This window comes from Grammomys surdaster, unplaced genomic scaffold (genome assembly GCF_004785775.1).
Source record: "Grammomys surdaster isolate TR1022 unplaced genomic scaffold, NIH_TR_1.0 185, whole genome shotgun sequence".
Taxonomy (NCBI): Eukaryota; Metazoa; Chordata; class Mammalia; order Rodentia; family Muridae; genus Grammomys; species Grammomys surdaster.
In genome coordinates, this window is record NW_021604630.1 from 15,973,828 (window position 1) to 15,985,828 (window position 12,001).

Genomic DNA, 12,001 nt, shown 5'->3' on the forward strand with positions numbered 1-12,001 from the left:
TTAGATCATTCATACAGTAACCTAAAAGTGGTCATTAAGAATTTTTATTAATAAATATCCCCCTGTGTGTATATGTATGTGTGTGTGTCCACGCACACACTTGAGCACATACGCATAGCTAGGAGATGCCATCAATTGGGTGTCCTGATAACTCTGTTTTATTCCCTTGACAAAAAGTCTCCTGAAGCTAGTTACATGGCCATTAAGCCTCAGTAATTGCCGCTGCCTCCAGCTCTGGAGTTATAGGAGCCCATAAGCCCACACCCAACTTTTATATAGATGCTGGAATTTGAAATCAGGTTTTCTTTTTTTTTGCAAGACCTGTACATGTATTCTTATCTGCTGTGTCCTCTTCAGCCTCAGATTCTCCATTTTTTTTTTAATGAGTAGAAAGTATGAGATTAGAACATGAAGTGAAGCTCACAGATTCTTAATAATAAAGAAAAATAGATTCTTTTCTAGAGATAGAGTCCCTAAACATTTGTCGCTTATGTGAAAAAGAATGTCATACTATTATTATTTTGTAGAAAATATAAGATGTAATTTCTTAGAAATAAAAATATAAAAAGATAAGTTTAAGTTTCCTGATAATTCTAGAAGTCTTTGACTTTATCTTCTACTCTCTGGCCTTGTTAATACAAATAATTCATGTTCCAACTTTGAGGCTTGTGCTTGAATGGATTTAAACAGATATTTTATAATATCTCTATAATGTGCAATTTAACAGTTAATTAAACATTTGCTACATGTAAACATCCTTTGGGACTGGAGATGTAGCTCAGATGGTAGAGCGCTTGCCCACCATACAGCAGGCTCTGGGTTCAAATTCTCGAACCACAGGAAATGAGATGTGGTGGTACTTTCTGTGCTCCCAGAATTTGAGAGGTAGAAGAAGGAGGCTTCAACATTCACTATTATCCTTAGCTGTAGAATCAGCCCGGACTTCGTCAGACCATGTTTCAAAACTGCAAAGTTTTAAAGTGCTACAGCAATGCCGTCTCTTAAATGTTTGCTGTCTGTGTTTTCCTGCTGTGTCTTAAAAAAAAAAAAGTGCTCTAAGATTTTTTCAATGTCTAGTTAGACTATTTCAATGTAAAGCTAAATAAATTCATGGTGTTTTATGCTTAATTGGTAATACTTCTCAAATTATTCATGTGTTATTTCATTACTTTGAAATCTGAAACTTTATTTTCAGTGTGAAATTGAGCTTACAGTGATGAAAGGAATTTAACTTTTAGAATTTTAGATTTCTTGTTATTTTGGTTGGCAACTATAGCAACTTGTCACCAGATTTAGTTTAGAAATATCTCAGTTTTCTAATTATAGAGTAAAATATAAAGATCATGATCTGCTCAGCTATAGTTAGTTGAAATTAACTTTTGGAAATTATAGGGTGGTAATGCTAATTACTGTTAAACTTCTCTAGATACATAGATAAGTTTTTGGAACAAAAAACAAATGTGCATACTAAGTATCTCAATATGAATGTATAGAGAACCAGATCTCAGTCTTAATAATAGGGCAGTGTTTACGGGAAAACAAACAAAAACCAAAAGAACATTTTGAGAAATTTGGTAATACAAAGTTAGAAAAAAGGCAAGTACACACATTAAATTTCAAGTGGATGGTGACTCTGTTGAAGACTGTAGGAGAACACACTGTATTTTGAGATTTTCTTTAGAGATATCTATACATTTTTTTTAAACTAAAGACTTTTGTTTGAAGGTTTAATCAACTTTTGCTGATTTTTATTTTTCCTATCCTGGTACAAATTTAAGGAGGCAGGAGGAGTAAGAGATTTCTAAGAGCTGTTTAAAGCCACTCACTTTTATAGATAAAGGAAACCATGTAAATGTCCATTCCTATGTAAGGCAGAGCCTGTTTATAAATATGAGTAGGAAAGATTGCTCTTATTGGCAGTTCATTAGCATTTCTGGTATTATTAAATGTCAGTTTACATGCCTAGACTTTTAATAGTTAAGCCAGTTAACATATGTAAACTGTAATTATCACCTTTTAAAAGAACTTCTAATTATTTACTTAGAAAAATCTAAGAAGAAATTAAACTGATGATAATATTTAATAAGGTGTATGAATACAAAGCAAATGTATGACAGTCATACTTTTGCTATTCATCATAAATAACCATTGAATCATAGATGGATGGTACGCTCCTGTGCTCCTGTAGCCTCAGCCCTCTAGACACCAAGGCTGCATAACCAGGGTGTCTGACGGAACCAAAAATTAAAACAAAAGAAATAACCAAAAACCAGTTAAAAATAAAAGTAGAAGTAAAAGGACTTGTTTCCAATTCAAGGAAACTAAAGTCTATGAGTAAATTATCATTCATTTTATAAGAAGAAAACTGTTAAACCTTACCAAAAACATAGTTGGAGATGACTAAATATATATCTATATTAACCATGTTAGAAAGTCTATATTGTGAGGCTGTTTTGACAACTTAAATTAAAAGCATGGTGTATATTAATTATTTGGCATAACAGACTTCCAAACAGAACATCAGAAAAAACAAAGATTGCTTCACATTCTTTCAATGATGAGTCACCAGAAGGATCTTAGAGTTTTAAACATATGCTCACCAAATTCTGGTATGATCAGCTTCATAAAACAAATACTGCTACATGTAAAAGCATGGGTTAGCTGAGACAGAGTAATAGTAAGTGACTTCAATACCACATTCTCACCAGTTAAATGACATCATAAATCAGTTAACTAACAGAAAACTGCTAAACTTTTCACTGAAACAAGAATACACATTCTCCACAATCTATGGCTCATTCTCAAAAATTGACAATATATAGGATACAAAGCAGTTTTCAGTGAATACAGAAATATTGAAATAATCTATCAGTCTAATCACAGAGGAACAAAGCTATCTGTCAGTAGCAATAGAAACTCTGAGGAGTCCGATTAGTTGATATTGTTCTTCCTGTGGGGTTGCAATCCCCTTCAGTTCCTAGGTCCTTTCCCTAACTCTTCCACTGGGGTCCCCAGACTCAGTCCAATGGTTGGCTGTGGGTATCTACATCTGTCTTAGGTGTTGGCAGAGCCTCTCAGAGGACATCCATACCAGGCTGTATCTACAAGCACGTCTTGGCATCAGCAATAGTGTCTGGATGTAATGATGTGTCTGTCTGTGGATGGAATGGATCGCCTGGTGAGGGCTGTCTCTTGATGATCTTTCTTTCAGTCTCTGCTCCAGTTTTGTTCCTGTATTTCCTTTAGACAGGGGCAATTCTGGGTTAAAATTTTTGAGATGAGTAAGTGGCCCCATCCCTCCACTAGGGGAGGCATGTCTATCTACTAGAGGTGGTCTCTTCAGGTTCTATGTCCCTGCTGCTGGGTATTTTGGCTAATGTCATCCGCATTGGGTCCTGGGAGCCTCTTGCATCCTGGTGTCTGAGACTTTCTAGTGGTTCCCCAAGTCCCCCTTCGCTCCCACTACTACTTACTTCTATTCATTCTCCTGGCCCTCTGGACTTCTCTCCTGTCCCTTCCCAAACTTTTTCCTGCCCTCCCTTTTTTCCTCCCCTCCCCTCTTCAACCCAGGTTGTTCCCTCCCTCTGCTTCCTGTGATTATTTTGTTCCCCTTCTAAGTGGATTTGAAGCACCCATACTATGGCCTTTCTTCTTGTTAAGCTTCATATGGTCTTTGAGTTGTATCATGAGTATTCTATGCTTTGGAGCTAATATCCACTTATCAGTGAATATATACCATATATGTCATTTTGGGTCTGGGTTATCTCACTCAGGATGATACTTTCTAGTTCCATCCATTTGCCTAACAACGTTCGTGAAGTCATCATTTTTAATAGCTGAATAGTATTCCATTGTGTAATTGTGCCACATTTTCTGTATCCATTCTTTGGTTGAGGGACATGTGGGTTGTTTCCACCTTCTGGCTATTATAAATAAGGCTGCTATGAACATGATAGAGCCATGTGTCTTGGTTATATGTTGGAGTATCTTTTGGGTATATGCCCAGGAGTGTTATAGCTGGGTCTTCACGTAGAACTATTTCTAATTTTCTGAGGAACTGCCTTCTTAAAGGTGGTAGTGTTTCTCCCAATTAATATTTTCCTACTGTCTCAACCATAGGTTGCTACTGGCAGAGCTGTTACTGAAGACTTGGACCTCTGTGCTACATCTCGAGAGAGACGGTTTCGTTTATTTGCATCTATAGAATGTGAAGGACAGTTATTCATGACTCCACATGATTTTATTCTGGCTGTTACAACAGATGAGCCCAAATGTAAGTAAAAATTTTAAATTATCTGCATAATTTTACCTTCAGTATCATAATAATTTTCAAGAACTACCAAAGATGGTGGTAGAGTGATGGATACTAAGCAATTCTGGCCAAGTTAAATAGATGACAATAGAAATGAAGTTTGAAGAGAGAAATATCTATTTTGTAAAAATATGAAACAGTATATATATTTTAGAGTACATAACAACGTAATGTGACACCTGAAAATTCATTGCCTTATGCTGTGTTTGCAAGCAACATTTCTTTTTACCTTTTTTTGTTTTAAAATATGCATTGGTGTGAGCATGTCAGATCCCCTGGAACTGAAGTTACAGACTATTGTGAGCTTCCATGTGGTTGCTAAGAATTGCACTGGGGTCCTCTGGAAGAGCAGCCAGTGCTCTTAACTGCTAAGCCATCTTGCCTGCCCCAGCAGAATGATATTTCTTTAAAATCTTTATGTCTAACATTGAAGAATTTTTGAGTCACTCCCTCACATGTTGAACACCACCTTACTTTAAATATTCTTATAAGAGATTAACATTCTACCTATTATTTTGTGTATCCAAAAAAATATAGTAATTCAGAGGACCAGCACTGCTGTTAGCCTTGCTCAAGAATTGGGCATTTTTGTCATCTGCATAGCTCCTGAAGTATAGAGATGGGCTAGTTCTTCCCCACTTTTTCTCATGATAAAGGAGTTGTTTTCAAACATTTGGACAACTGCACATTTCTTGGAAATGCTTTATACCTAACTTAATAAAAAGGCAGTGAGATTCTTGTGTATGGTTTTGTATCTAACCCGTTTTAATATGTGCTTTTCAATAAAGTGTATAAAGAAAATGCACCTCACAGATACAGGTGGTTAGGAAAGGGAAAACCACTTTCATTGTGTCTTGTGGCCTTGGGTATTCTCTTTGGCTCTGCCACAACTTGTTTGTGATATTCAGGCTTTCAAGCTCTCCAAGATGGCAGTGAAAGATTCTCTTGTATGAAAGGCCTTGGGTTAGATTAACTGGATGGATGGCTTGTAAGAATAAGGTTGAGGAGGAAAAAAACAGCACTAAATTTTTCACTGATGTTTCTGAGATGTACTGAATATGTAGAAATTGGATTTATCTAGTTTCAGCTCACTGAAAGATAATTCATTAAAAATTAATGTATCAAATAAATTGACTATCATTTCATAAAATTTCTCATAAATTTATAGCCATTTATTTCCTCCATAGCAAAACCAAACTTAAGTTTTCAATAATTTGGCAAAAGTGTACAACTAGCTTTTAATGGTTTCTTTTCCACTCAGTTCTGGGCATTGGATCCAGGCTTTGTCTATGCTGAGCCAGTGCTTTTCTGATGAGCTTTGTAGAAGGTATCTCTTGTGCACTGTGTGGAAACATCACCTGTCAATAAAAAGCCAATGGCAGGAAGTAATGGGTGGGAGTTCCGGTAGAGAGATTGGAACTTTGGGAGTTAGACAAGAGCTGGGGACTTAGCTCAGGACTCTGAGGAAGACAGACACTGAAACGGAGGAGTAACTAGCCTCATGGCAGACGGAGAACAATTCCAATGGGATAACTGAGTTATGAGCTAGTGGGAACGAGCCAAAGCTTAGAGCCTAGGGATTTATTTATAAATAATTAAGTTTCAGAATTATCATTTCAGGAACAAGGGGAAATGGGTGGAAAACCCTGAGCTTACAAAGTTTCATTCCAAACCTCAATGAATTGACTTTTGGTGCTTTGACTTCTGACAGTGAAGTCCAGGGAGAGGTCTGCACATACATATTTGGGATTTGTCAGTACATGATTAGTAGTTCATGCTATATATATTGAAATTGTCCAGAGAAACAATGTACTATTTTAGATGACCAAGAGCTGATTCTTGAAGAACTCTTGTTCATTAAAAAGAAAAGTGTACAAATGCTGGAAAAGAGTAAGCCGCAAAGAAACACAAGAAATATACCAGAATGGTATAGAGTCATAGAGACCAAAAGGAAATGTCTGGGGTGGGCAGTGAGTGGGCCAAGATGGTGAGGACAAAAGAGAGTCCAGACTTAGTAATAGGAAGGTTGCTGATACTTTTTAAATCTGACATTTCAGGGAATTGACTAAGACAAAACTAGGTGGCAGAGTGAAATGATAAATGAAGAAATGAAGGCTCTGACAGGGAAAGGAAACGCAGCTGGACTGGAATTTGATGTAGACATTGATCATACAAGATTTGAACCCAAAATCAACTTTAAAAGTAGAAGTTGATTTTTTTGACTAGCAGGAAAGTGCTGAGAACACACAATCTAGAGAGTAATAGTGTAGTTACAGTTAGCCACTGTGGAAATATGGAGGGCAGAAATGGCTGAAAATTAAATAGGGCTCTTTTGAATAGTAATTATAAGGCTAAGATAAGATTTATAGCCCTTTGACTTAATTGACTTGCTATAATGTGGGTTCTCTAGTCTTTATTTTTAAGTAGTCTAATAATTTTATTAATATGAAAATAATAGTAACCTTATGAAATATATCTTGCAAGTAAATTGTGTGACTAGCAGCACAGAGCCAGCTTTGAATTCATAGTCAAGATAGTTAACATCTTTGATAAAATGTTATGACAGTCAATAGTAAAATGCATTTAAGGATTTTCTCAATAATTGTAACTCAAATATTAATTGTAAAATATACCAGATTGTTAGTCTTAATTTTTGGAAACTAAAAATTATCTTATTCTTCTCTTTAGAATAAAATCTGAAAAGTAAGTTTTCTTCTAGGATTAGACTATAGACTATGTCTTTATTTTCCTATACTCAAAAATAATTTTAATTTATATTTTAGAAATACTATTAAAATATTTCAGATACAAAAATTATCACAGATATGATAAGCATCAGTCTACAACTTGAGGAATAAAATATTTCTAATAGACTTAATGCCGCTCTTTAACTGCTATTTTATACACTCAGTGATTTCAAATGAAATAAAAAATTTAGAAAGTCAGCACACCCTTTGAAGACTTATCTTAACGGCTCTTTAGATTTTATTGCTTTAACAGCTAATAATATTGAACATGGTACATTTCCTGCAGAATGAGTATGTCTTTTGTGAATAATCTACTGTGAAAATCTTATAAAACCACAGACTCAAGAGTCAATCTAACTTCCTCACTGGCTAAATAGTCTGTGAGCATTGCATAAGAGCATGTCCATGTCTTTGTGAGGGATTTTTTAATACTCTTTCAGAACTGTTACTTCATTGTTCTAGTCATTAAAAAGAGCCATTGCAAAATTATATGTACAGTATCATAATTAAGGTTACATGCAAAATTCCTGTGATCTTACTGCTTGATTACTTGGGTAAAGATTTTGTTATGAAATAGAAGAAAAATTGATCTCTAAAAAAATTAGTTTTCAAATTTTATAAAATTATTTCCTCACTTTTGATCTCAAGATGAGTTAATATATTTATTACCTTCAAGAGAGAGAGTTGCATCACAGTGTGTTCCTTATAATTTTAAATTCAGTATACTATTAGTTATACAGAGTTGCTATGTAGAAACAAATATTGATAGTTCACCAGTTTTCCTAATGCAAGGATACTGTAGAACTTAACTGCTACCAACTTGGAGACAATTCTTACCACTTACAATGGTAGAATTTGAACAAAAGAAACAACATAGTTGGCTATGCATCTGTCCCAGCACTTTGGTGATTAAACTGAAATATTGACACGATAAAAAAAAGTGGTATTTTATTCAGCTACCACACTTTTACCCTACAAGACTAAGTCTAGAAGGAAGAATTCAAACTGGATAAGAACTTCCGTTCATTTGATGAGTGCTCTTGTTATGTCTTCTTCTCTTTGCCTCTGTCATTTTTATCCTGAACAGACCTCCCCTATGAATTATTTCCTGAAATACTAATGCATTTGATTCCAGATTAATGTTTTATAAGTATCATTAAATATGTCAGAAGTATCCTTTAAGTCCCATAAAATAGTTGTAACTTAACTTACCTTATGTTATGGGAACATAACATAAAAATTCCCATGACACTGATTTCATTGATTATATAAAGTTACTGTATTAGAAACAAATAACATGAAAAGAGTATATCTTAGATTCAAATATTGAGTGTAAAAAAAACCTTTTCCTTTTGAACATAAAAGCTTAATTTTGAGATATGGTTATATATGGTTACTAAATTTGGATATACATTACATACAATATTATCTAATTATTTTATATTTATTTTAGTTGCTAAAACGTGGAAGTCACTTTCTAAACAGGTAAGTTAAAGCTCTTGGTATACAACATATGCATGTACACAACACATGATACACACATGTGTAAGCACACATGCACATTATCTGATTCTATATAATTATGTGTTTTTATATATGTGTGTGGTTTTTATAAATAAAAGTCATATAATGGTGGTATTTTTAATCTTCATAATGTCAGAAAGTAAAGAAAGTGGGCTAGTAAAGATAAAGGTTAATGGTAATTGTAATGCATGAGTGTAAATTAGTAACTCTTATTTAGAAACAATTAGCATTTTCCATTCAATTGAAAATATACAGACTCTATGCCCAACAGTTCCATCCCTGAGGTTAAATTCTACATCAACATATTCACATTAAAGTCAAATTTTATCTGCTTTATGACTAGGTGATTTCACATAGAAATTCATAACTAGAGAAGCCATCAGTTACATAGAAAAAGAGGGTCAGAAGTTCATAGGCTGGTCATGTGATTTAAAAGGAAAAAAAGCACATGGATAGTAGACTTAAAGGGGAGTGAGATGAAAGTGCTTAAGGATTCAACCACAGTTGGCAAAACTAAGGGATAAATTAACATAACGTTCAAGCAATAATAACCTCTTGGAGAGATGGAAGGGACTGTCATCGGGAAGGACCACAAAGTGGCTTCTAATGTACTGATGATCGGCTATTTTTAATTTCCTTTCTCAAAAGCCTCTAATGGCAAATGCGTGCTTACTTGTGAAACTTGAGAAACATTGTCTTTACAGTTAAACATAATGTAAAGGTGCATGGTGTCACAGCCAGAGAATTGTCTACGTCATGAGCTGAGAATTCTAGATTGTCCTGATAAAGGACCACAGCTTAGTGACTTAAACAGCATTATTGTCATGCAATACTGCAAACTAAAAATGTAAGATCTGGAACATTAGCAAGTTGGTTTCTTCTGGCTTTTCTCCTTTTCTGTGGCCATCTTCTCACTGTTTCCACTTGGTCTTTCCTCTAATAACTTAGGAAGATCTCAGATGATGAAATTAGTGATATCTCTGAAAGGCCTGTCTCCAAAGAAGCCAGGCTTCTATACTGCACTGTGACCATAAAACATACTCTGTCGGGGAGAAAAAGGAGGAGAAGATGGCGAAGGAGGGAGAGTAGGGTTAGGACTAAAATAGTAACAGGTAATACAATTTTAAAAGTTCATATCTAATAAGAGTTTTGCAAGTACTACTATATATAAAAATAAAAGAATCAAAGTTACTAACATGCTGATAATAATTGTAAATTGATACTAGCAGTTAGAAAACTGTATCAAGATATATTGCACAATAGCCACAAAATCTATCAGATATTCTTACATGTACCATCTTAGTTACTTATTACTTAACTTACTTAGTTACTTTTCTGTTTCTGTGACAAAACACAATGACCAAGGAGAGAAATTACTTATGGATATGGACAGCAACGGTAAACATGTAGATAGTTGTAAAGCAAAGGAATGGCAGCAGAAAGGGCTGAGAGCCGTCATCTTGATCCAAAAGTAGGAAGCAAAGAGTTAACTCAAAGTAGCACAAGTCTTTGGAAACCTCAAAGTCCATGCCCAGTGATATATATTTCCTGTAACAAGGCTATACCTTATTTTTTTTTTAAGATTCATTTATTTAATGTATATGAGTACACTGTTGTTATCTTTCAGACATACTCTAAGAAGGCATCAGATACCATTAGAGATGGTTGTGAGCCACCATGTGGTTGCTGGGGATTGAACTCAGGACTTCTGGAAGAGCAGCCAGTTCTCTTAACCACTGAGCCATCTCTCCAACCCCCAAGGCCACACCTTCTAATGCTCCCCAAAGAGCCATGAACCAGAAACCAAAGATTGAAACATGATGCTCTGAGAGCAATTCTTATTCAGACCACTGTGTTCCATTCCCTGGCCCTCATGACCTCTGGTGGCAATATCATAATGCAAAATCAATTTAGTCCAACCTCAGACATCCTCGTGCTCTTTCTGTCTCAACTCCATTTTAAAGACCAAAGTCTAACATCTCTTTTGAGACTCAAGATAGTCTCTTCCTGATAACCACCTGTAAAATCAAAAGCAAATCACATACTTCTGACATACAGAATATACATTGCCATTCCATCTTGAGGCCTTGTAGCATAGTGAAGAAATTAGCAAAACTGAAACCCAGAGGGGCACCAGATCCTGTAGCTTTTTGCTTGGTATCTGAGGGCTGAAATGGCTCTGTCCTTCCAGCTTGGCAGCCTGCACCAAACTTTTCTCTTGGGCTGGTTCCATTCCATGTTGGCAACTCTCCTTGGAAGATATCTCATGACTCCAGCACATTTAACATCTTTGGTTTCCAACAAAATCCAGGCTTCACTTTTACAGCTTCATACAATGGCCTTTCAGGGCCTTCATGCTAGGACAAACCTGTCACATAGTGCCTGGCCTCAACTGTTCTCCTCTTTAATACACAACAGTATAACCCCTGTATCCTTCATGACTTGAAAGCCATGGCTAGGCTGCCAGGCTTCACCACCCGCTGGGATGGAGTCCTTGAGTCACATTGCAGCAGTGTTCCTCTGCTGCTGCTTTTAAGGAGGGGGATTTTTTAGGTCTTTTCCCTTTGCAAGTTGAAACCTGATTGAGACCTCCCCCTGAGGACACCACTCCCCTTATTTATTTTAGATCAGGCCTCTCCTCAGTAATATCTCTTCCAGCACAAGCCTTGACTTGACATTAAATGTCCTTATGTTATTCTTCTCTTCCAACTGTACATGTCATATTTCTTTTGCCCTACTTGTGGTTTTTCATTGTAGACCTACATAATAGTAATTCCAAATGACCATGTGATGGAATCCATATTAGGCTGTCTTGAAGTCTCATCTGCCAGAAAAAAAATCAGTCCGTTACTTTTTAATGTAGCCCAGGAGAATTCTTAGGACACGAGCAGAAATCACCAATTCTGTTTCAAAATATCACAGAAATGACCACTGGTTCAGTTGTTTCCCTTAGAAGTCTCTATGGCTGGGCCTCCATGGTCCATGTGGTTTTCATGACTGTCTTCTAGGTTTCTACTAGGGTGGACCATTAAGACCTGTTTACTCAACCACTTTGCTAGTCCAGAACCCTAAAACCACATGGTAAGGAATGTCATAGGAACAGCCCACTCTATGGTACAGCTTCTGTTTTAGTTACTTTTCTATTACAGTAACAAAGTACTATGAATAAGATAACTTATAAAAGAAAATGTTTAAGTTTATGATTCCAGAGGGTTCAAGTCCATGACGACAAAGCAAAGGCATGGCATCAGGAACAGCCGAGAGTACATCTTGATCTAAAAGGTAGAGAACTAACTCACAAACATCTTAAGATACCTCAAATCTGGTTCCCAGTGACATATTTTCCAGCATGGCCACACCTCCTGTCTTCCCCAACCAGCCACCAACTGGAACTCAAATATTCAAACATGAGTCTATG

At 35.9% G+C, this 12,001-nt stretch overlaps 1 protein-coding gene across 1 annotated transcript in view; it reads left to right on the forward strand.

Moving 5' to 3' along the window:
• Positions 1 to 12,001, forward strand: part of Micu3 (mitochondrial calcium uptake family member 3) — a 73,251-nt gene that overhangs the window by 19,769 nt on the left and 41,481 nt on the right. The window contains exons 2-3 of the mRNA XM_028768294.1: positions 4,120 to 4,273; positions 8,513 to 8,544. Of these exons, the coding sequence (XP_028624127.1) occupies positions 4,120 to 4,273; positions 8,513 to 8,544 (186 nt within the window). The remainder of the gene's footprint in view (positions 1 to 4,119; positions 4,274 to 8,512; positions 8,545 to 12,001) is intronic.